Source organism: Nyctereutes procyonoides, unplaced genomic scaffold (assembly GCF_905146905.1).
Source record: "Nyctereutes procyonoides isolate TBG_1078 unplaced genomic scaffold, NYPRO_anot_genome, whole genome shotgun sequence".
NCBI lineage: Eukaryota > Metazoa > Chordata > Mammalia > Carnivora > Canidae > Nyctereutes > Nyctereutes procyonoides.
The window spans coordinates 2754574-2778992 of record NW_026575124.1 but is presented as its reverse complement, the minus strand read 5'-3'; the positions used below and the strand labels follow the sequence as shown (position 1 = coordinate 2778992).

The following is a 24419-nucleotide window of genomic DNA, read 5'->3' as shown; positions in this document are numbered from 1 at the left end:
GCCTCTAGTTGATAGGGAGAAAGCTCCCACTGCTAACAATAAAGGAATTCATTTTTAGTAGGGCTCAAATTGACTGGCCCACTTCACAGCCCAGATTTGTAAATGGAGAAACTGAGGTTTACCTTCCTTGAGGTTCTCAGAAAGCCACATTCCAAGTCAGCCTTCTCCAGCACTCTACCTTTGTGCTTCCCTCTCTCTGTGTCTGATATTTAGATAAAGTTGAAAAGGGGAAAAGAACATTTCTGAGTCAGCCACAAGAGCCACGTGACACGAGGAACAGGATGCCTCTGTTCTTCATGTCCCTGTTTCTACAAAACTGCAGTGGAAAGCTTGGTCCCTTGAGAATCTTCCCTGAAAGCCCCTGAATGCAATCAAAGTCCAGTCCACAACCACAGTCTTGATTTCTGCGACATTACTGCCAGTATACATACCTCAGGCCCACAAGACTAACTAAAATATCTTTCCTTCTAGATTTCAAGACCAGCCTTTAGAATAAAACAGCCTTTAGTTAAGCACTATCTAGAAGTAAGGATTTAAATTAAATTAAGGATCTCAACTTGGGGTCCACAGAGGGTTTCAGCAGGGTCTGGGAACTTTTCCCTGATTCTCAAAAAGATCCAAAACCTTCAAAGGGTTAAGAACCAATGAATGGGCTAGGTCAACCAGGACCAATAAGAAAAAGGCGAAAGTTATAAAAAGATTGTCGATTAACTACTTCTCAACCACCCATTGATTGATTCCTTTTTATTTCTCAAGGTTTGTCCTTTTTGCTTGCCCGTACATTCAGATGTATGGATGTTATCTTACCTTTGACTGTTTTTAACGGCATCTGCACAAGCTGTCATTGGGATTTGTGTTTGAGAATGGCCTCTGAATATATACACGGTAGATATCTACTGGTTCTTACTCCAGTGAAACAGACAGCAATAGGATGTGATAGTGATTACTAAAGTTCAGTTCACTAACTCCCAGGCTCTCCAATTTGGCTCTAATACTGGACTAGTTAACAGGGTAGGTCTCTTCTGTGGTTAAATAATTCCATTAACACAATAACAATAAAAGTATAGTTCATTGAATAACATCCCATCAGCAAACCATGCGACAGGAAGCCTAGAGATCACAAGCAATGGGATGATGGGGAATGTTAAGTTACTGTAATTCCATGAGGCCAGAAAGCAAATGATTTATGTTCAAAGAGACAGCTAGCTTCGTGACAATTTTTTTCAGATACTGGAAGATCCAAGTGAATTTTAAGCACGTGCTTTTTCAAAGCATGGATGGAATGGGGGCTGCATGCCTGGCAAGCGCTGTCACTGAAACTGCCTTACGACCAAAGGGCCATTCCAGAGAATGTCTCTGAGGAAAAACATGCGGAATGCAAGGCCATATCAAGTGTGCTAATGCCAGTTTCGAATGTGGTGGACAAAACGAATGGCGGGGAAAGAGAAGATGAGGCAGTCAGTTTTGTGTGTAAATTTTCTCACCTGGAATTACAGAGATAGTTTTCAAAGCTCGGAGAACCCTGAATGTTCTCAGCGCTGAGACATTGCCCAGGTCCACAAACTCTGTCACATATCTGTAGTAAGGGAGGTCACACACAGACACAAATGACAAACACAAACACAAACACAAACACCGAAGGAAAAAAACAAAAGCACAACAAAACAAAAAGTACAATACGTCACGTCAGGGCCCTAACCCAACACCTAACACCAACCCCGGGCCATCTTACCTGGGATTACCGAAATAGTTTTCAAAGCCCTCAGTACCCTGAAAGTGCGTAGAGCTGAAACATTGCCTAGGTTTACAAACTCTGTTATATACCTGCAGAATCAAACCAAAGTTAACTTGTAATGGTACCATTGGGCGAGGGTTTGACAATGGGGGGAAGAAAGGGTCTTATATACAAGCTATGATTTCATTTGCTTTGTTGTTGAAAAAGAAAATTTCAAAATATAAACATTTAAAGAACACATTTTTGTTTTCAATTGGGCAAGGAGAAGTCAAAAGAATATTTGAAAGAACTTATACAACCAGGAGGTTCCGAGGGCTTACTCTCTTAATCAGCATCGTGCTGTGCAGATCCCAATCAGAATGACTACTCTCGGTCCATTCATTATTTTTTGTAAAAAGGAAGGCCAGGAGGTATCAAAGGCTTATATTCCCAAGCTTTGAGAACAATTTCTTAGGAAAAAGGAGGCAAATTTCTGCAGCAGAAGCCCCATAAAAACAAGTTTACATTAAATAACTCCCTAGTTGACAATAGCAAAAATGCCTAAATGTCTATATATGACTTATCCAAGAGTTGTAGGCATATCTTTGCAGTCACACCTAGAGATGAAGTACCCGTGACATACAAAAGCAGGGCTCATGATCATGGGATCAAAGCAAATAGTGTGTTAAGTGCCCATTTTATCACCAGCTCTGTGCCCAGCAAGGACACTTAAATTTTAAATGAACACCAGTGTGTATTCATAATGTTGGAAAGCTAGAAATTGCCTTAATATAACAGAAAGTCAAAGTTTCAGTTTCAAATATTCAATGCGTATCATTCTTTCATTCACATTTTACAGCTGAAATACATCTTTCTGATGCTCAGACCCGTATATATACACAAACGTACTCAATCTCTTACACATCTGCATGCACACACACAATCTATACAACACTCTTACTGCCTACCATACCACAAAGTGCTTCCCCACCTGAAAATACAAATAATAAAGTCTGCTATAACTCTCCTACCATTAGTTAGGTTTCCCACAGAGATACATGCTTATCGTTAAAACAACACAAATTACCAAGAGCAGCTAGCATGCTAATGTGGACTTATACTGTTTTCTTGCAATAGTTTGAAGTTCTAGTCAGAACTTCCTTGGAAGTGGCCAGTTTGGATGCCTTAGCTCATTTTTTAACTCTAAAATGTGCTCTCAAGTCTGCAACATCTGGGGCAGCCTCATGAAATGGCATGAGATATAACATATCCAGGAAACTGATTTTCAGCTTAAGATTCACACCTAAAAAATTTCCAGTCTTCACCAAGGCCCCATGGTGATAAGCATGCAGACCTTGGTCAGTGTTAAAAGGGGGAAGAAAATATGAGAGCATGTCAATGGAAAATCACTTGCTACTTTCTTCCCTAGCTGTAAAGCCTTGGCTTACCTTCTCCCATTCAAACATTGGTCTGAAGTGTATGACACCCTCATAAGCAAGAATCACAGGCATGAGCACATTTGACCTTATATGGTTACCCAATAATTCCTCTTGTAACTGGCCACAAACGCGCACTTACAAACACAACCAGGCATACAACCACCCATCTGTAATCACACCCAGAGCATCAATAAAGTAAGCAGACAACTTACGCCATCATGATGACACTGAAATCTAGCCAGTTCCATGGATCCCGTAAAAAGGTAAAGCCATCTATGCAGAAACCTCTTGCAATGATTTTCACTAGTGATTCAAATGTATAAATCCCTGTGAATGTGTACCTGTCAAAGAAATGGAGAGCTTGAGGTAATTTCTGAACAGACAGAAACTTCAAATGAATCTTTTAAGATAATAGGGCCTAAAATATGGTTTCAAGTAATAGAGACTAAACAGAACAGGCACAGCCAATGCAGAAGAAAGGAAGGCAGGAAGAGAAAGGGATGCTTTGAAGGAAACTTACCGAAACATAAAACCAAGAACTTTGGAATGCTGTACTGGGTGCCATCTAGCAGGTGATCATTTTGAAACCAGGTGAGGAGGCCCCAGAGCTAATTTTTTAACTTTAGACAAGTAAAAAAAAAAAAAAGGAAACCTCCTGTTGGAGAAGGCAGTGCCATGAGGGACTAACTGAGGGTACAACATGGCCCTGGGGCAGCAAGTCAAAGGCACTGGCCAGCACAGGAAAGGGTGGAGGTGAAGGGCAGTAACTTCCAGAGTGCACTTTCTCTTTCTAGAGTTGACTTCTAAGGGTATTTCCTAAATTCCACATGGATCCTCACCCCTCTCTGTGAAGTAAAGAGTGGGAAAAAACCATTTTTTTTCCTTGATGGATAAACTGTATAAAAGCAAGATTCGGTGAGTAAAAAAATCTTTAAAACAAGCAAGCAGACAAATAAGTAAACGAGCTACTTACTCCACATTCTTCGACCATTCAGGAGGGTTACTAAAAGTCATGAATACACAGTTGGTCAAAATAGTGCACATAATGATCATGCTAAATACTGTAGAAAAGAGTCAAGGGAGAAAATACAAAATCTGGCCTGTTCTCTTCCTGAGAAAGCAAACACATTTCATATTGGGTATCATGAGAATTAAATCAGTAACCTGGAAGGAGACAAAACACAGAAGACGAGGAAATGGTGAGGTGATAATGAAAGCCCCCAGGAACACAGACTGCCGCCATATGTATCGACACCTGACCGGAGAACTGTGGTGGACACAGCAGGACAGCCACTCTCTTTCTTTCATAAAGGCTGTCACTGCTCTACTCCTTTTGGATAAAACAGTCCCCTCTCTTGCCAGTTTAGCCTCCGCTACGGAATGAACCTCTAAATACCTTTATACATAGTAACCAGAAAAAATGTATTAAATCTAACCTATATTATTCATACTCATTTATTGTTAATTATCTTATTTTGTATAACTACTTATTAGAAAATCCACATGCAATATTTTTTTTTTAAATTGAGGTATATTTGGCACACAGTGTTATGTGTTAGTTTCAGATGGAGAAGATAACAGTTCACTTTTTTCCCGAGTTCTCCAAAGGGCCGAATTGTCATTAGCGGGCAAGGCAACAGCTGCTATGGGTGGCACGTGAACAACTGGGGAAACCAGTCATGGCTGGTTGGGTAAGGATTTCAAGGACATCTGCACCACCCTAGTCTTAAAAATTAGATAATGGGATAGATTTATCTGATCACTCTGGAAATGCCCAGGAATGTTTATGGATAGCAAGCTATTTTGTTGCCTTTTTAGTTTCACCCAAGATTTTTCTCAGCCCTTTCTGTTCTTGACTACTGAGAAAAAAGAAACTCCTTTGAGTTGAGTTTGTGGGTTACTCAAACTCAAACTGTCACTTTAAGAAGCACAGAAGCCAAAACTTATTTATTGCTAATTCACCCTCCCTTGCTAATGGCATTCACAATCTTCACTCTACTAATGGAGTTTTTAAAAGAAAAAATACTTCTTAGACCTGGATTTTTCTTCCAGGAATAATAATACGTTCTGGTTAGAAGAGAAAAAGGCACTGTCTTCTAATCCAACAAAAGGGGAAGAAATCCACTGAATTATTTATTCCTTATAAACCTTTAGATTTCAGAACTATGTTACTTATAAACCAACCAAAATTGGGCTGCTAAATTCTTAGAGTTAAAATGTGGCAAAAGCTTCGCAAACCAATTTACCAAATTGCACCTGCCAGTTTTCTCTTCCTACTTAGAGAATACAATATCCTTTGGAGCAAGGAACTAGGTACTGACAAATTAAATACCAACCATAAAATTTAAAGTCACTATGCAAAGTTGCTAAACTCATCACATAATTTTTCATCTGTCATATGCTCTCCTATATTAATAAGATATACAAGTTAGGCCACATGAATAAATTGTCATGTTCTGTTTAAGGGGAGTAAAGATACCAGAAAAGACTCCTGTCAAGGTCACAGTCTAGATGCAAACTTCTACAGCAAGGAGGCCATTTAATCTGAGAAACCATCTCAGACACTTCCCATACTCACTGCTCAAGAAATCAGAAATATTCAAGGAGATCTCTAAAGCATTCATTCGACCCTTTGTACTCAAGAAGTAGCCTTCCAAAAATTCCAATACTGGACTTGCATTAAAGAACTGAATTGTTTGCCTCAAGATGAAAAATTAGTGAATGCTGAGCACTTTAAAAAGACTTCAGGTACAGGTTAATTTGTCTCTCTTCACAATACTAACAAAATTCCAGATTTCCATGATATCATTCTAGGAAAAAAAGAATTTGCTGAATCTCAGCTCAGGATCTGGCGTAAGTTCACTCAAACTTCTGACCGGTGGGATAGTCAACTACACTATTGATAAAATATTTAATATACAACTCAGTTGTCAAAGTTCAGAAACATGTACCAGTGACCATGCAAGTGCTGCAATCACTCCACATTTGTAGAAAAGGATATGAATGTATCAAAATTTTAATAGCTATTCTTCTTATCAGGTTAAAAGGACTTAAAATGTACAAGGCAGGCGTGGCACTAAATCTGAAGAGAGTTTTCCCTCTGTTTAATACTACAAAGGTCTGTGGAGAAAGAAAAAGAGAAATTGTTAAAGCATGGGAATTACACCACACACAGCAACATTTTTATAGGCAAGAAATAACCTATATTACCAAATGTACTTGTAATTTTGACTTCCCAATTTGGTTTCTAAGGCAAGAAACCTTAAGGCACCGTATCTCTCTTTCTCCTCCCTCCCTCCCCTGCCCTAGATTATATACATAATACACAGTGGGCGCTGTCTTAGCAGTTTTGTACATTTCTATAAACTTCTTTCTTTCTTTCAGAAACAAGCCATGTGAATCATACCTAGGGCATCCTCTGCCAGCTTGGGACAAGATACCAAAGTTCATTAATTTAGGATTCGTTCACTCAACAAATGTTTCCTACTACGTCCCTACTGTTTCAGGCAATGTTCTCCGTGCTTAGGAACAGCAGGGAAAAGGCTACCATGGTGCAGGAAGCTTATGTTCTAATGGGGAAGACAGACAACAAATAAAAGAAATGTAACAAATAAGTAAATGATATACAATGTGGTAAGTGCTATGAGAAAAGGAGGAAGATGAGGGAAGGGGAGACATAGAGTGTTGGGGTCAGTGGATGGGACAATGGAGAGGTGCCTGTTTTAAAGGAGGTGGTCAGGGTAAGCCTACTGAGAAGAAAGAATTGAGCAGAGACTTGAAGTTAGTGAGAAGAACTCTTCATCCCACCAATATTTTCCTATCAAGTCTACTCTGACTTTTAAGAGTCTCCATGATCAGCCTTGCCAAAATCATTAAACCGTATTTCCCACCATGAATCTTCCTGTCTTGCCAAATAGCACATGTTATAGTAACTTATAACTTTGGCCTTTGCTTACATTGCTCATCCTACCCAGAATGTCTTTTCTTGTCTCATGAATTCAATTCAATCGAAGTACTTCTAGGCACCTATTTTGTGCTAAACTCTGGGTTACAAAACCGGATAAAATTGTACTTTTAGGGAAGACATATATGTAAACTAGTAATTATGATGCAGGGTAAATACAAAGTTCAATAACAAAAACATGTGTGATGTATGAGAGGCAGCGGGAGGGAGAGTTTTTTCCCCTTGGGTAGGGAATGAGCTGAAAGGTGTTCACCAAGGAAAGGTAACTAATACTTGGAAGGGGTTCCAGGGATACAAGGGGAAGAATTGGCAGATAAAGGGTGAAGGCTGGCAGGGAAAGGGAATAACAAAATGTACAGAGGCACAGTAGCACATATTGTGGGTCGTTCTCAGGGAGTGGACAGGTAGTTCAGTGTTGATGGAGGAGAAACAGAGAAGGGGTACAAAGGATTATGAAGCTGGAGATGTAGGGGCCTAGGAGACTGAGCTCCTAAGGAGACATGGCCAGTGGCAAGTACATAGCACTAGTTCCTTACTGTGCGGATAGAAGAGCAAGTGGTCAAATGTCAGCCATTTTAAGTAGGCTTTTTAAAAAAATGTAAAGCAATACATTCTTGTAATTATATATAAGACACAGAATACTTAAGTTCTATCTCGTTACCCAAAGAAAACCTTTGCTGCTTATATATCTTTTTTTTTTCATCTTTTCAGAACCTTCTTGTGTAAATACAAGCACACAGATATAGCCTTGAAAAGACTCTCTTTCTCTCAGATGGGATTGTACTATAAATACTCTCCTGCACCTTGCATTAAAAAAATGAACCCCCACAAAGAAAAGCCCAGGACCATATGGCTTCACTGATGAATTCTACCAAATGTTTAAAGAATTAATACCAATCCTTTGCAAACTCTTCCAAAAAATAGAAGAGGACACACTTCCCAACTCATTTTGTAAGGCCAGTATTGCCTTGATACAAAAGCAGAGAAAGGGGCAGCCTGGGTGGCTCAGCGGTTTAGCACCACCTTCAGCCCAGGGCCTGATCCTGGAGACCCGGGATCGAGTCCCACGTCAGGCTCCGGGCATAGAGCCTGCTCCTCCCTCTGCCTGTGTCTCTGCCTCTGTTATTTATTTATTCATGAGAGACACAGAGAGAGAGAGAGGCAGATACACAAGCAGAGGGAGAAGAAGGCTCCATGCACAGAGCCTGACGTGGGACTCGATCCCGGGACCCCGGGCTCATGCCCTGGGCTGCAGGCAGGTGCTAAACCACTGAGCCACCGGGGCTGCCCAATAAATAAATAAAATCTTAAAAAAAGAAAAAAAGCAGAGAAAGATATCACAAGAGAAAAAACCCACTATAATATCCCTGAATATAGACACAATGAATATAGACACAAATGCTTCAACAAAATACCAGCAAACTGAATCCAGCAGCGTATAAAAAGAATTATACGACATGATCAAGTGGGATTTATCCCCGAAATGCAAAGATGGTTTAATATGTGGAAATCAATCAATGTAATACAACATATTAATAAAATAAAGGCAATAACCACTTGATCATTTTAACAGATGCAGAAAAAGCATTCTACAAGGTCCAGTAATCTTTTATATAAAAAAAAAATCCAACAAACTAAAAACAGAAGGGAACTTCCTTAACCTGATAAAGAGCATTATGAAAAATCTATAGCTAACATCACATTTAATGATAAGACTGAAAGCCTTCTTCTTAAGATTAGGAACAAGACAAGGATGTCCCTCTCACCACTTCTATTCAACACTGTACTGGATGTTCTAGGCAAGGCAATTAAACAAGTAAAACTATTTCTATTTGCAGATCAAATAATCTTATATATGGAAAACTGTAAGGAATACATATAAACAAAACTATTAGAGCTCATAAACAAGTTGAGCATGGTTTCAAGATGCAAGATCAACATATAAAAATCCGTTGTATTTCTATACAGTATCAATAAACAATCCCAAAATTAGGAAATTTAAAAAAAACAACTCCGTTTATAAGAGGATCCAAAAGAACAAAATATTTAGGAACAAATGTAATAAAAGAAATATACACTGAAAACTACATCATTAAAAGAAATTAAAGAAGACCTTAACTAGTGGTCTCAAGGATCAGAAGATGTAATGTTGTTAAGATGGCAATACTCCCCCAACTAATCTACAAATTCAAAGCAATGTCAATCAAAATTTCAACTGCCTTTTTGGGCAGAAATTAACAAATTGAAAAACGCACGTTCAATTCGTATAGAAATGCAAGGGAACCAAAAGAGCCAAAACAATTTCAAAAAATAAAAAATTTGAGGACTCACACTTTATTGTTTCAAAGCTTACTACAAAGCTATAGTAATCAAGATTGTGTTATTAGCATAAGGATAACCATATCTATCAATAGAACAGAATTGAGAATTCAGAAATAAACCCACACAACTACATAAACTAATTTTTGACAAAGGTGCCAAGACAATTCAAAGGGGAAAGAGTAGCCTTTAATAATCAGTGGTGGGACGACCACATGCAAAAGAATGGATCAGACCTCTACTTCATACCTTATACAAAAATTAACTCAAAATGGATCAAAGACCTAAATGTAAGAGCTAAAGTCTAAAACTCTTAGAAGAAAACATAAGTGTTAATCTTCACATCTTTGGATTAGGCAATGGTGTCATACTTGTGACACCTAAAAGCACAAGCAACCAAATTAAAAAGATAAATTGGATTTCATCAAATTTAAAGAATTTTTTACAACAAATGACACTATCTAAAAGGTCAAAAAAAAAACCCCACAAAATGGGAAAAAAATATTTGCAAACTGTAAATCTAAGAAAGGTCTTAGCACTGAGACTAGAAAAGGAGTCTTAGAACTCAACAGTAAAAAGACAAATAATCCAATTTTAAAATAGACCTTTCTACAAAGCAGATAGACAAACAAACACTAGGCACATGAAAAGATGTTCAACATCATTAGTCATTAAGGAAATACAAATAAAACTACAATGAGACAGCACTTCACACCTACCAGGATGATCATAATGAAAAAAAAAACCCATGGAAAAGAACAAGCGTTGGCAATGATGTGGAGAAATTTGAACACTCACATATTACTGGCAGACTGTAAAAGGGTGCAGCCACTTTGGAAAACAATTTGGCAGTTCTTCAAAAGTTAAACACAGAGCTGCCATAGGACCCAGCAATTCCACTCCCAGGTATATGCCCAGGAGAGCTGAAAACAGGTATTCACACAAAAACTCATACACGAAGGTTCATACAAAAGCATTATTCAAAATACTGCAAAAGCAGAAACAACTCAAAATGTCCATCAATGATAGATGATTAAACGAAATGTGGTCTAACCATATAATGCGATATTATTCAGTCTTTAAAAGGAATGAGATCCATTTATATGTTACAATACAGATGAACCTTGAAGACACCGTGCTAAGTGAAATAAGGCAGACAGAAAAGGACAGATATATAAGTTTCACTTCTAGGAGGAACCTGGAATAGGTAGATTCGTAGAGATAGAAAGTAGAATGGAGTTTACCAGGTGCTAGAGGAGGGGGAATGGAGAGACTGTTAAATGGGTATAAGTCTCCCTTTGGGAAGATGAAAAAGCTCCAGAAACAGATAGTGGTGATGGCTGTACATCATGATATTTAGTATCACTGAATTGTGCACTTAAAAATGGCTAAGACGGTAAATTTTATGTTACATATACTTTAGCACAATAAAAATATATACATTATTATCTGAAGAGTGCCCAGTAAGGTATTATTGATAAATTTTTAAAAATCAGCTTTATTTGGATCCCTGGGTGGCGCAGTGGTTTGGCGCCTGTCTTTGGCCCGGGGTGCGATCCTGGAGACCCGGGATCGAATCCCACGTCAGGCTCCCGGTGCATGGAGCCTGCTTCTCCCTCTGCCTGTGTCTCTGCCTCTCTCTCTCTCTCTCTCTGTGACTGTCATAAATAAAAAAAAAAAATCAGCTTTATTCCAAGTCAAATAATAGAATTAAGAAAAGTAATATCCAAAAGTGGTTCCTTTTAGTTTTTATTTTTTTCCAAAAGTTCCATTTTGAACTTCAGAATGATTTGAGGGTGGGCAGCCTGGGTGGCTCAGTGGTTTAGCACCACCTTCAGCCCAGGACCTGATCCTGGAGACGTGGGATCAAGTCCTACGTCAGGCTCCCTGCATGGAGCCTGCTTCTCCTTCTGCCTGGTCTCTGCCTCTCTCTCTCCTCTCTGTGTATTCTCATGAATAAATAAAATCTTTTAAAAAAATGATGTGAGCAACTTTTTGAAAACTAAAGATATCTGGGCCCAGAAAAAAAGAAAGAAAGGAGGAAAGAAAGAAAGAAAGAAAGAAAGAAAGAAAGAAAGAAAGAAAGAAAGAAAGAAAAAGGAAAGAAAAGAAAAGAAAAAAGAAAAGAAAAGAAAAGAAAAAAGAAAAGAAAGAAGGAAGGAAGGAAGGAAAGAAAGAAAGAAAAGAAAGAAAATGAAAAATGGAGGCTTATATATTACAACATGGATAAACCTTGAAAATCTTTAAAAGAATTCAGACACAAAAGGTCACATACCATAGGATTCTATGAACATTACAAGAAATGTCCAGAATAGGCAGATCTATGACAGAAAGTTGGTTAGTCATTGCCTATGGCTGGATGGAGAGGAGAATGGGGAGTCACTGATAAGGGGTCTCTCTGGAATGATGAGAATGTTCTGGAATTAGTGATGACAAATGCACAACTCATGAACAAAACACCAATGAACTGAGCACTTTAAAATGGTGAACAGTCTAGCTTGTGAGTGATACCTCAGTAAAAAGCAAACACCACAGCAACAAAACAAAACAGAAAAACATTTAAGTATAAGACATAAAAATGTCTAAAGAATGATACCGCCAACATCTATGTACCCATCAGTTCCTGAAGAGATAACGCCCTGCCGGTGCTGCTCCTTCCTGCATGCTCTTCAAACATATCCCTTCTCCCCACAGAGGAAGCACGATTTTTAAATTGGTCCTAAGGTCCCACTTTTTAATGAAATATTCCCAATTAGTCTGAGCTCTCTTTTCTGAACTCTTCTTTTTTTAAAGATTTTATTTATTTCTTCATGAGAGACACAGAGAGAGAGGCAGAGACACAGGCAGAGGGAGAAGTGGGCTCCCTGCAGGGAGCCCGATATTGGACTTGATCCTGGGACTCCAGGATCATGTCCTGAGCCAAAGGTAGATGCTGAACCACTGAGCCACCCAGGCGCCCCCCTTTTCTGAACTCCTATTTATACTTGGGTTTTGTGCTTTTCTTTCCACTCTAAGTCTTTTTTTTTTTTTTTTTACCTTCTCTCTACCCCATCAGTTACCTCCACAACTAGATTCTACACTCTCAGAGGGCAGGAATCTCATATTTCTTCCCACAGTTCCAATAAGATTCAACCCATGCCATGTACTCCCAATAAACAGCTGCAGACAGATTTTTTTTTTTAAATCCTTTCCTGTCCTCTTCTAGTCTTTCCTTTCCTAATCTGGCAGTCATGTCTTTTTCTCGCAGTAGAAAAGCAGCGTTGGTGCTGAGCTACATACATTCTGGAAATGCTCAATTCCCCATCCCTAGTGTTTGAGACTGTATTGTGATAATGTTTTTCCTGTTACTAGAGGGTATTGTCTCTGGCAGGGCAGACTGAAGGAAAGCTGAATCCTAAAAGCAAGAGGAACCAGTAGACCTAGGGTTAAGCTCAAACAGGTTCAAAGGCTGGGTCTTCCATGTTCTGGTTACTCAAAGAAACGAAGACCCTGGGACTTTCCCGAAACCCCCTCTCTGAAGTACTTGTACGCCTCTAGGTTTCCATAGCAACTCCCTCTATGAAAATGCCAAGCCTTTTAAATACCTCCTCATTCAACCTCATATTTCCGTGAAGTATGGGTGAAGGAGGGATTATTATCCTCTGTGCATTTTACAAAAGCACAGGAGAGGGACGCCACCTATCAAAGGTCATGCAGCAAAGAGCAGTATATTATGCCAAGTTTAGAGCCTCTTTACAGCTTCTACTGTGCCAGGTTGAGAGGCAGTTTAGTGGCAATCTGGCAGAGAATGAAACTGGTATGGGGGATGGATTCTCTGGTGAATGAGAAATTCAAGCCCCTGGGGTACACTACATAAAAGCCTAAGCAGCAATGAAAGAAGCACTGGCCCATGTCCCAGGATCTAAAATCCACCAGGCCAGGCCTTTACAAAATCACCCACCTGCCTTAGAAGAAGACAGGTAACAAGACTTTTAAAAATAATGTACCCTGCATGCTCCATTTCTCTTATCTTTTAGTTTGATCATGGTGGAAAGACAGGTCTAGAGGTACCACTGAAGGTACTTCCCACCATAGGGTCAGTGTCTACACAGTAATAACTATCCGTTGCCCAGGTAATGAACAAATACTTGCATGTCTGAGGTGAGGGGCAAGGAGGAGAGGCAAAAGAAAACGAAGACAAAAAGAAACTGTAACTATTATTCTTGGTTGAGGAAAAACCAGGAGGCAGCTAGGATTCTGAATTAGTAAGCAATGAGTTGCCAAGGAAAGTAGGGATCTTTGGTGAGTTTAAAAACTATGGTTTTGGGATCCCTGGGTGGCTCAGCGGTTTAGCCCCTGCCTTCGGCCCAGGGCGTGATCCTGGAGTCCTGAGATCAAGTCTCACGTCAGGCTCCCTGCATGAAGCCTGCTTCTCCCTCTGCCTGTGTCTCTGCCTCTCTCTGTCTCTCATGAATAAATAAATAAAATCTTTTTAAAAAACCTATAGTTTTATAGGTATAAAGGCTTTAAGAATGTTTTATGTGGGGCAGCCCCGGTGGCTCAGCGGTTTAGCGCCGCCTACAGCTCAGGGCGTGATCCTGGAGACCCAGGATCGAGTTCCACATCAGGCTCCCTGCATGGAGCCTGCTTCTCCCTCTGCCTATGCTCTGCCTCTCTCTCTCCTCTCTGTGTATTCTCATGAATAAATAAATAAAATCTTTAAAAAAAAAAAGAATGTTTTATGTGTAAAGTAGAAATTTCATAATTAATTTAGGTATTGAATACTGCACATGGGGTAAAAATAGTTTATCAGCACTCCTTTCTAAATATTTACATCCTAGATCTCCATCAAGTATAAAAAGAAGGTATCTTTTTTTATTTAAAGAGAAATAAACTGCCTGCAGTGAAGAGGAATCCTCCCTACTTCCAGTAGCAGACTGTCTTATAATAAAACATACTTTATTACTAAAATAATTAGATTTACATATGCTTAATTTATTTTTTTATTTTTTTAAAGTTTTTATTTATTTATGATAGTCAGAGAGAGAGAGAGAGAGAGAGAGAGAGAGAGAGAGAGGCAGAGACATAGGCAGAGGGAGAAGCAGGCTCCATGCACTGAGAGCCCGACGTGGGATTCGATCCCGGGTCTCCAGGATCGCGCCCTGGGCCAAAGGCAGGCGCTAAACCGCTGCGCCATCCAGAGATCCTGATATGCTTAATTTATATGCAGTTCTTCCTAACTACATCTTTAGTATAACACAAGATGGTGCTTGGACTAACACAAGTACTCAAAGCTTAGGAATCTTCCTTTTGAAACTGGTATTTGCAGTGCTTACTTATGTGTCAAATAGCATAGTATCTATCAGGGGTCAGCAAATTTCTTTTGTAAAGAGCCACATAGTAGGCTCTGTAGGCCATACAGCCAACTCAACCCTGCCGCTGTGGTGCAAAAGCAACCAGAGACAACACGTAAACATATGGGAGTGTCTATGTTCCAATAAAACTTTACAGACAAGGAAATTTAAATTTCATATAATTTTCACACATCACAAAATCTTATTCTTCCTTTGACTTTTCTATCATCATTTAAAAGCGTACAAACCCTTCTGAACTCATGGGCCATACAACAACAAATGGCGGAGACGATGTGACCCATGGGGCACAGCTGGTTGGACTCTGACATGCTAATACCAGTTCCGGGCCAAGGCCAGACTGGCTGCATAGGAGTTATCTGAGTAGCCTTTTTTTTTAAAAAAAAAATGCAGATTCACAAGTCCTACCCCAGAGATTTGGGCTTCAATAAGCTGCAGAGGAATCCCTGCTCATGAGGATTTGGGAACCACCAGCTTATCTTCCATGTCACTAAAATGGTGGGGTTTTGAAACACCCGTCTTAAAACACTTGGGTTCTCCTGCTTCGCTGGCCTCTTCCTAGCTGTACGGCCCGGGCGAGCCACGGCCTCTCTCTGGATCTCATTTTCGTCATCTAAAAAATGAGAGAGAGGGCTGCCTGATGGGCGTGCCCAGGCCCTTTCCTGCTCTGACATCTGTGATTCTATGATTTAGAAAATATGCAGAAGCGTCCAAGATTAAGTGCAACAAAGCAGCAAGCCCTACTTTGAAGGAGAAAGCCTATTATTATTTATTCTTTCACATTACATCTTGGTAGGATTTTCATGAATTTCATGTGATACTCCATCAGGTTCACGGTCAACAGCATTTGATACCACCCTGAAAACTATACGTATGTGGCAGGGGGCAGCATGGAGAGGTCCCAGGGCAGATCTGCACCACGGGCTGCTTTCCTCGGGCTGCTTTCCTCTGCCCTGACTCCCCTGCTTCTATGCCCCATTCTCAGCAGAACGGTGAACAGGAGAGAGAGAATAAATCGGGATGACCGGTGATGGGCTGACTTTAAAAAAATTATAAAGTATTTTAAAGCCATATGCATGGCTAATAAAATCTCGGTAATCATCATTAACCTGCCGATAAGAATCCAGAAGAGGAGATTTATCCCTTGTTCAACACTGGATTCTTCAAAACCCAGGAAGAGTGGGAAGGACCGCAAGCTCTGGATTCTTACAAGAATATGTCTTAAGCAAGAATCACTTGGTGTCCATGAAGTCCAATAATATTTTACCTAATCTGTCTTAAATTAGATCTTTGTGAAGTAAATGAGTTAAAAGGAAAATTGAAATTGAATTGTGGTTTACTGCCCAAGGGGAAATATCAGTTTATAACAGCCACTGAATGCATTTGAGCACAAGGCCCATTAAGAGCAGTGGAACAGCTCTTAACGAGTTATGGCACGGAGCATTAATAAATATGTCATGCCGACATAAAATGAAACTTCTGAAAAGCACAGGCATTTCATTTCTAATTAGCAATGTGGGGCTTGGAGCACAGGATGGAGGAGCTTTGCCACTGGAATTCAGGGTAAGATGTATTCTCTTCAGGGTCTACCATAAGTGGAAGGGACATTGTGCATGGCCAGGTACAAGCACATTAAAAAAAATCCTAGCATGCTGCAAATGCAGTACAGTAAATGTACGCAGGTACCAAAGTATTGCAGCCAATTTAATGGCATTTTATCACCCTCTGCCCAGGACTGGATTCACTTTTTTAATCATACAAAAAGTATAGATTTAAATAATAAAGGGTGCACAAAATATGAAAGGACATTACGGAGAAGGGTACTCAGTGCAGGGGTGGAATATATTACAGACTAGAAAGCTTCTTGGAGAAAGGTTTCTTCTCCAGTCCCTGGTTTGCTGTGGACACATGGCCCAGGAGAGTGGCTCTCCCCTCAACCAAGTTCTCCCTTTCCTTGCGGGGTCATCATCTCCCCCAGGGCAAGGTACGCCGCAGGTACCGGATGACACGGAGGGACCCAGGGAGCGAGCCAATCTACAAGAGGGCAGCTGGGAACCAATATGCTTTGAGTCTCGCTAGCTAGAGCTGTTATTGACACTGACTTATGACTGTCTCCGGAGTCTGGCTACCAGATCTTAACTGTTCTGATCTCTAGGACTGCCCCGACCCTCTTGTTTTTATTTTAGTTTTTTTTTTTTTAATTTTTTTGACCCTCTTGTTTTTAGCTGACTTCTCTAGCCTTAAGTTCTTGCCTACCTCGACCTCCTATATGTATCTTATTCTCTCAGACCTATGTACCTCTTCTGAATGAGGCAACTGGCCAATTTAACTTATAATAGTTGTTAGCTCTTTCCCACCTAATTATAAATGGTTAATTTTGGGGACTTCTACTAGGGGCAAATCTTCTCTGCCTATTGGTTTTAGATTGTGCATGCACAGCCTTCTATCCAATAATAATACAAATACAGCTGATCTGCAGAGTAGCTACAGCAGGGACAACAGCAGCAGCCTGCTGTCCACCCACCAATAGCAACTTGGCATTCACTTCTGAGTAATGATCTACGGAGCCAATATAGCAGGCAACAAATCAATGTCCTTTCAAAGTTCCCCTATTTTAATAAAGGAAAATCTAATACTGAATCTAAACAGATTCTACTTCAAACTAGGAAGCTGTTGGGGAATAAATGACCTGCACTGTCAAAACGACTACACCATGTTGGAGAGTCCAGATGCCTTTCTTAATGCTAATCTGCTTAGTGGGTCCCTCAAGTGAAATCGCAATTATAGTCCCATGGGCCTCAGGAAAGGCTCTAGCAAAGGCACAACTGGCCTGAATTTCTTCAGTACCTGTATCCTGTATCCTGGTCCTAAGCTGCCTTTTAGAAATATTGAACTAAAGCGGGACATGAAACATGGACAAATTCTTTTCCTTTAGGCTTGTACTCCTATTTGAACTACGAATATTATTTTATTTCTTTGTTATTTTATTTCTTTTTAAGTAGGCTCCACAAACACGGGGCTTGAACTTACAACCCTGAGATCAAGACCTGAGCTGAGATCAAGAGTTGGATGCTTAATCAACTGAGCCACCCAGATAGCTCTATGAATATACAGAGCCCTCTTTTTCTAAGTCTCTATTCCACTACACAGAGGATCGGGCAAGAGAGACCTCTAAGTCCCATATTTATGTTTTTATTGCTGTTGGTCATTAACAATTGTATCTATGAGCCTATCTGAGGAATAACATTGAGCATGAAGTATTTACTGTGCGGCCAACACCCTACCCTACTAAGATGCCGATACAGTACCTGTCTCATGGCAACCACTCCAGGAGGTAGGTAGGTACTATTTTATAGATGATGAAATTGAAGTAGAAAGGTCAAGTAACTTTCTTAAAACCACAAAGTTATTTATTAAGAGGCAAAACTTAGAATTGAGCTGAGGCGGCCTAACATCAAAGCCTATGCTCTTCACATCATAAGGTGATTTTTAAAAAGCTTCAAAAAATCTAACTACTCACTCTACAGGCAAGAAACCAAGCACAGAGACCTCTGCTCACTACAGAGCTGAGAGCTACTAGGGCCCAGGTCTCCTGGCGTCTGATCCTGAATACTGTTTACACCAGGTCATCCACTCCACTCCCCCAATCCTTGGGTCAGTGAAGGAATCTTTCTGACTTAATACCTGTAAGTCTGGCAAAAGGAAAACCCTTGCATATGCGTCAGAGATCATAGTAGCTGGTTACGGTTATGGTCTTTTTCCCAAGTGAAGCTGGATGAAGGTGCTGCTGACGCCACATCTACCTGTGGCTTTATTGTTTGCCAGGTGCTTCTGCATACGCTTTCTCATTTGGTCTGACCTCATGCCCTCCAACCCACATCTGGGGCAGCTGACGCCCTTTCTGCCCACATCCGGGTCACAGGAAGCCATTCCCGACAGAACTGAGGCACTGCACAGCTGCTTCCGTGCTGAGCCAGCATCACGCCACTCCCTAGAGCCGGGCAGCTCTGAACCTCCTACATGGCCACTCCTCACTGCCCTTCAATATGGACTTGCCTTTGATCTCCTTCCCCTTTACCCTCTTAGGGTACACAGACTGCAGCTGCTCCAGGGCAAAGCAAAATGCACAATCATTAATATCAACTCCTCTAATCACTGTATTCACATTCCAGAATATTCTATATTCTTGTTCTCCTCTCTCTTAGAAAGCAGCAGAGCAGAGTGGTTTCTATAGAGGCTCTGAGGCCACAAAGACCTGGATTCAAGACACAGCTCCATTGCTTATTAGCTGTCATGATCTTTGTCAACTTATTGCTAAGACCCAGTTTTCTTACTGATAGAGATAATGACTAATAGTACCTACTTTATCAGATTATGAGAATTAAATGAAGGTTCACCAAAAGTGCTTACTACAGTGCTTGGCACAGAACAAACCTTCAATGAATGGGATTCTGATGCTGTCGTGCCCATCACAGACTACTGCCACTCCTGCTCTTTGGCTCCCAACATGGGATGTCCATAAGGAAACCCGAGGGCTACTGTTCATGGTGGTATTCACACACTTGGCATGAGTCAGTAGGATAAGGTAAACCAAGTATTCAGAGTCACTAGGAGACACCTGTATGGCTGCACTGGCTCAAGATGGGCCTCAGAGCTTATGCCAGACGTGAGAACTCTGGAGGTGGGAGAAAATAAACACAGCTTAGTACGCACGCATTGGGTTCCAAGCTGCCTCTCCACCTTTGGATCATCTCTTGGCAAACTACACTCCATGCTCTCATCACAGCTAAATTCACTGCTTGAAACAATCCAGCCTTCCCCATGCTTCTCTGCCTTTCCTAGTGCCGGTCTTTATACCCAAACTACTCTTTCTTCCCTTTTCCAACAGGTGATTTTTTTTTTTTACCATATTTTAATACTTTAAGGTCCATTCAACTATCACCCCTTCTCCTCCTCTCTGCAGATAGCTCATTCAAATCTCTGAAACAGAATTATCCTTCCTTCCTGTGTGTCTCCACTCAGCACTTACTTTGATTAGGGCAGTTCATGTAGTGTTGTCATTTTTGTGTATACATATGTACCTCTCACTGGACTCTGAGATCCCTTTATTAAAGGCAGGGCTATAGCATCCAGCTGCTGTCTCTCAGTTTAGCAAGCAGAATATAGAATATGATGCCCATCTGGCACAAGGTAGAGAATTCATGCATGGGTACTGAATATATGAATGAATCTCTTAGACATGAGAAAATGATACTTGCCATACAAACTACACAACTAACCTATAACTGTATACAACTTTCTGCTAGGTTTCCACTCTTTAGCTCATCCACCCATAAGAATTATTTGTTGTAGTTTGGAAAGTCTTCTCATCTTTTCTGTGCCTTAGATATCATGCTAAAGATACAGACTGAATCAAATGCACTAAAAACAAAAACAAAATGCCATATACTAACTTCATATTGAGGCAGTATAAAATGATAGAAAATTATCTAAAAGTGGTAATAGAAAAGAAAAACAACAAATCAGTCTGCAGCATATACTATAGACGATATGGTATGGCAGAAAGACCATGAATGTTATTAGATCACACATCCCTGCAGCTGAAATCTGGCTCTACCACACACTAGCTGAGGGCATTTGAGCATATAAGATTTCTGAGCCACAATATTTCCTTACTTATAAAAACATGCAACCTTCTACTGACAGCTCCCTAATGTTGCTAACCCTTAAGGACTGCAAAAAATTGAGGATTCAACAATGGTATCTAGAATTTGGGTGGTGTCATCCACTAATAGCAGATGAAAGGAGGAGGTTTGAGGGGAGAAATGAGTTCAAAATTGAACACACTGAGTTACCTGTGGGAAACCCAGCTAAAGATGCTTGGCAAGGTGCCAGATGTTAAGGTGTGTTCCAGGCTGGAGATATAGATTCAAGAGTACTGAGAGAATGGATGACATCACCCGGGGAGAGTGTGCCAAATGAGAGGAACACGGGCCAGGTACGGAACCGAGGAGAACACCACAATTTAAGGGAGAAGTGCAGGAAATGGAAGAGAAGGAATAATCGGAGATATATGGAGAATTAAGCCAAGGAAGAAAAGAGCTGCAAAAATTAGTAAGTCATCAACAGTATCAACAGCTGAGAGGTTTGGTGGGATAAGAAGTGAAATAATGTCTGATAAATTTGGCAATTTGACACCACAGAGGATCTTATCTTGAGAATGTCAGCAGAGAAGTGAGGATGCAGAGTCAGGCTGCAAGGATGGGGAAGTGGGTGGGAGGTGTGCAGGTAGTGAGAATGAGTAAAGGCTACTCTTTACAAGCTTCAACAGCAGAAGAGAGGTTAGACTAGCTGGCAATGTGGGCTCAAGTGAGGGCTTGTTAGAATGGGAGAGGCTTTGGGAGTGTTGATAGGCTGAGGGGAAGGAACCAGGATGAAAAGGGAAAGACTGACAGACCAGAAAGTGAAGTTCTAGAGAAGGTTGGAAGGCATGGGTGGGGACAAAGACACAGGGAGAGGGACTGGCCTTGAGCAGTAGCCAGGGGACCTCAACCTCTGAAACTGGAAGGATCTTTTATTCAAACTTGATTCCACAGGCCAAACTTAGCAACCTGAACAAAGCGTCTGGAATAGGAGGAGTGCCTCTTCAGAGCCCATATTGAAAACTCTACTGCTAGGTCCAGAGTTGGCAGAAATTGTCATGTAATGGGGCAATCCTAATCTTGAGTTGTGTCAAACAGGCTTAAATGTAAAGAACAACATGTAAACAATTTACAACCCATGTGAATTTGGAAAACAATTAGTAAGAAAAGCATTCCTTTTATGCTCTTTGACTAAGAAAGCATTTAAAATATGGTTAATTATTGTCAGAAGATGATCAATGTCATTGTGATTTGAGACATCCTCCAACATTTCAAAGGCCATTATTAACAAACCCATTCAAGGGGATCCCTGGGTGGTTCAGAGGTTTAGCGTGTGCCTTCAGCCCAGGCGATCCTGGGGTCCCGGAATTGGGATGAGTCCCACATTGGGCTCCCTGCAGGGAGCCTGCTTCTCCCTCTGCCTATGTCTCTGCCTCTCTCTGTCTCTCATAAATAAATAAATAAATAAATAAATAAATAAATAAATAAATAAATAAATAAATAAAATCTTAAAAAAAACATTCAACAGGTCAATTTTTATTAAAATAAAAATATTTCACAACCCTGGAGAAACTATCAGAGACTAAATCCTAAAACTATCAATCAGTGGGATTTTATGGCTGAGGTGATTAGCTACTAACACACATTCTACAATTCAGGTGTAAAGTGTCTCTTCTATACCAACATGGCTCAGAACTTTGGAACTGCAACTTAGCACTCATGCAAGGAGTTGAAAAGACCTGAGGCTCTTTTCTGGAGCAAATGCTAGGCTCATCTGCAAGTCCCCCTATGACTCACACTGATATTAAAATATATTGGACTCCTGCCTATTTAAAATCGAAGACTGGCAAAATCTTCAACAGAGTGACAATACTGGCTTTTAAGTACCTCAGGATATCTGCATTATGAGTCCTTTTAAAGATTATTTAATGCTTGCTAAAGGCCTATTTAAGACGCTGAATATTTAGACAGCATGTATTCTTAGATTCTTCTGTATTCTCCAGGTTTAGTCTCTTACCAAGTTAGAGCACCACAACCTCTCAAGTACCTGGAACATATTATCTTCAATGCACATATCATTAACTGTAATGATTTATTTCTTTACTTGTTTATTGTCTGTCTGCCCAATGAAAACTAAGTTCCAGGAGTAGCATAAAGAGCTTGTCTGTTTTGTTCCCGAGGGCATGAAACAGAGCCTGGGCATATAGAAAACACTCAATAACAATTTATCAAATTATCAAATGAATGATTGAATGCTAGACTCTGTCCTTAACCCCCTACAATCAATCACACAATCCTATCAACTTATCTCTATAACAACTCTTGACTTCAACCACTGCCCTTTCTTTTCACTTCTACCATTATACTTTGGACCCCAATGCCTCACAGCTGGTCTGTGTCCACTCTATATACCACATTCACCTCCCTAAAGCACTGCTTTGATCACATATCTGCACTCCCCAACATCGTCAGCAGTTCTCTGCTGCTTATCAAGTAAAGACCAAACTTCCGGGCACCTGGGTGGCTCAGTGGTTGAGCAACTGCCTTCGGCTCAGGTAGTGATCCTGGGATCCTGGGATCGAGTTCCGCATCAGATACCCTGCATGGAGCCTTTTTTTCTCCCTTTGCCTATGTCTCTGTCTTTCTTTGTCTCTCATGAATAAATAAAATCTTAAAAAAAATTTTTTTTTAAAGGCCAAACTTCCTAGTCTCACACTGAGTCCTCCATGATCTGGCTCCAGCTCTCCCTCCCCAGCCTCATCTCCCACAGCTCCTCCTAATTCATTTCCCCATATTCCAGTCAAATCAGACTACTCAGCTTTTTCTTCCATTGTCCTACGCTCTTGTCCTTGTCTCTGACCCTTTGCTCGTATTGTTCTTTCTGCCTAGAATGTTCCAGTGTAATCTTTTTTTCTATATAGCCCAAAGCCTGATTCAAATACTACCCTTCCTATGAAGTCAGTAAGGCCCTTTCTGGGGCTCCCTTACCAAAACTTGTATCACACTGTAGAACACTGCCATGTTATAAGCTACATAAGGGTAAAGAATGGACTTATTAATCTTTGTATCCCCAAGAGAACCCAGAAAACCTCCTGCTCCTAATGCCTCACATAAAGAAAGTACTCAAGAAGTATTTTTGTTGAATAAATGGGTCATGTTCTATATGAGGCAACCCAAACTGGTATATGTTCCAATGTCAATTTCTCTCATTTCCTTTAAAATCAGTTAATACAGGGGGCGTAAGCCAACTCACACAGCCAAGAAAGAAGCAAAACAATAAAGGTAGACATGACAGGACAACTTACGATATTCAGGAAATAACATCCTTTATATAATACACACATGATACCAATAAACTAAGAAGAGATTCAAGCACTGGGTGGAAGCTATTAACCCATGATCTTTGATAAAGTCTTTTCTAATTCTAGTATCTACAAGAGGAGAAATAAAACTGGTGGCACTTAACAATGGTTATCCAGCCCTCTGCAAATATCTAAAATGTCAGGAAAACTATTTCCTGTTCTACTTCTTCAGCCCCTAAAGGAAACTAATTCTTTCGGAAAGGAAAGGATTCACTAGTAAATCAGTCTCTTTTCCCCTCTGGAGTTCAATTCATTTTGGTCAATGGAAAAGTTTTTATTAGAAAAAATATCATAATGTCATCTTTCATGTTCAAAGCACTTAGAAAAGTACATAGTGTTTTTATATGCATTATCTTCTAAGATTAATTTATTCAACAGATATGGATTGAGCACTTACTATGGGGCAGACATTGCTCTAGCTGATGAGCACACAAGAGGATGAACAATAAACAGATAAAAATATGGAAGGTGTTGCTAAGTGCTACAGAGAAAAATGAATCAGGGTTGGCACAATAGGCTGTTTCATGTTATGCAGGGTAATCAAGAAATGATCTTCACAACAACCTGGCAAAATAGGTAGGATATTAGCTATTAGCATAATCTTAATTTCCCAGATTAGGGAAACTGA

The 24419-nt window shown here is 40.3% G+C and overlaps 1 protein-coding gene across 1 annotated transcript in view; it reads right to left on the bottom strand.

Moving 5' to 3' along the window:
* Window positions 1–24419, bottom strand: part of SCN8A (sodium voltage-gated channel alpha subunit 8) — a 178955-nt gene that overhangs the window by 92840 nt on the left and 61696 nt on the right. The window contains exons 3-6 of the mRNA XM_055337028.1: window positions 6155–6273; window positions 4127–4216; window positions 3366–3494; window positions 1485–1576 (exon numbers count right to left, since the gene is read on the bottom strand). Coding sequence (XP_055193003.1) covers window positions 1485–1576; window positions 3366–3494; window positions 4127–4216; window positions 6155–6273 — 430 coding nt within the window. The remainder of the gene's footprint in view (window positions 1–1484; window positions 1577–3365; window positions 3495–4126; window positions 4217–6154; window positions 6274–24419) is intronic.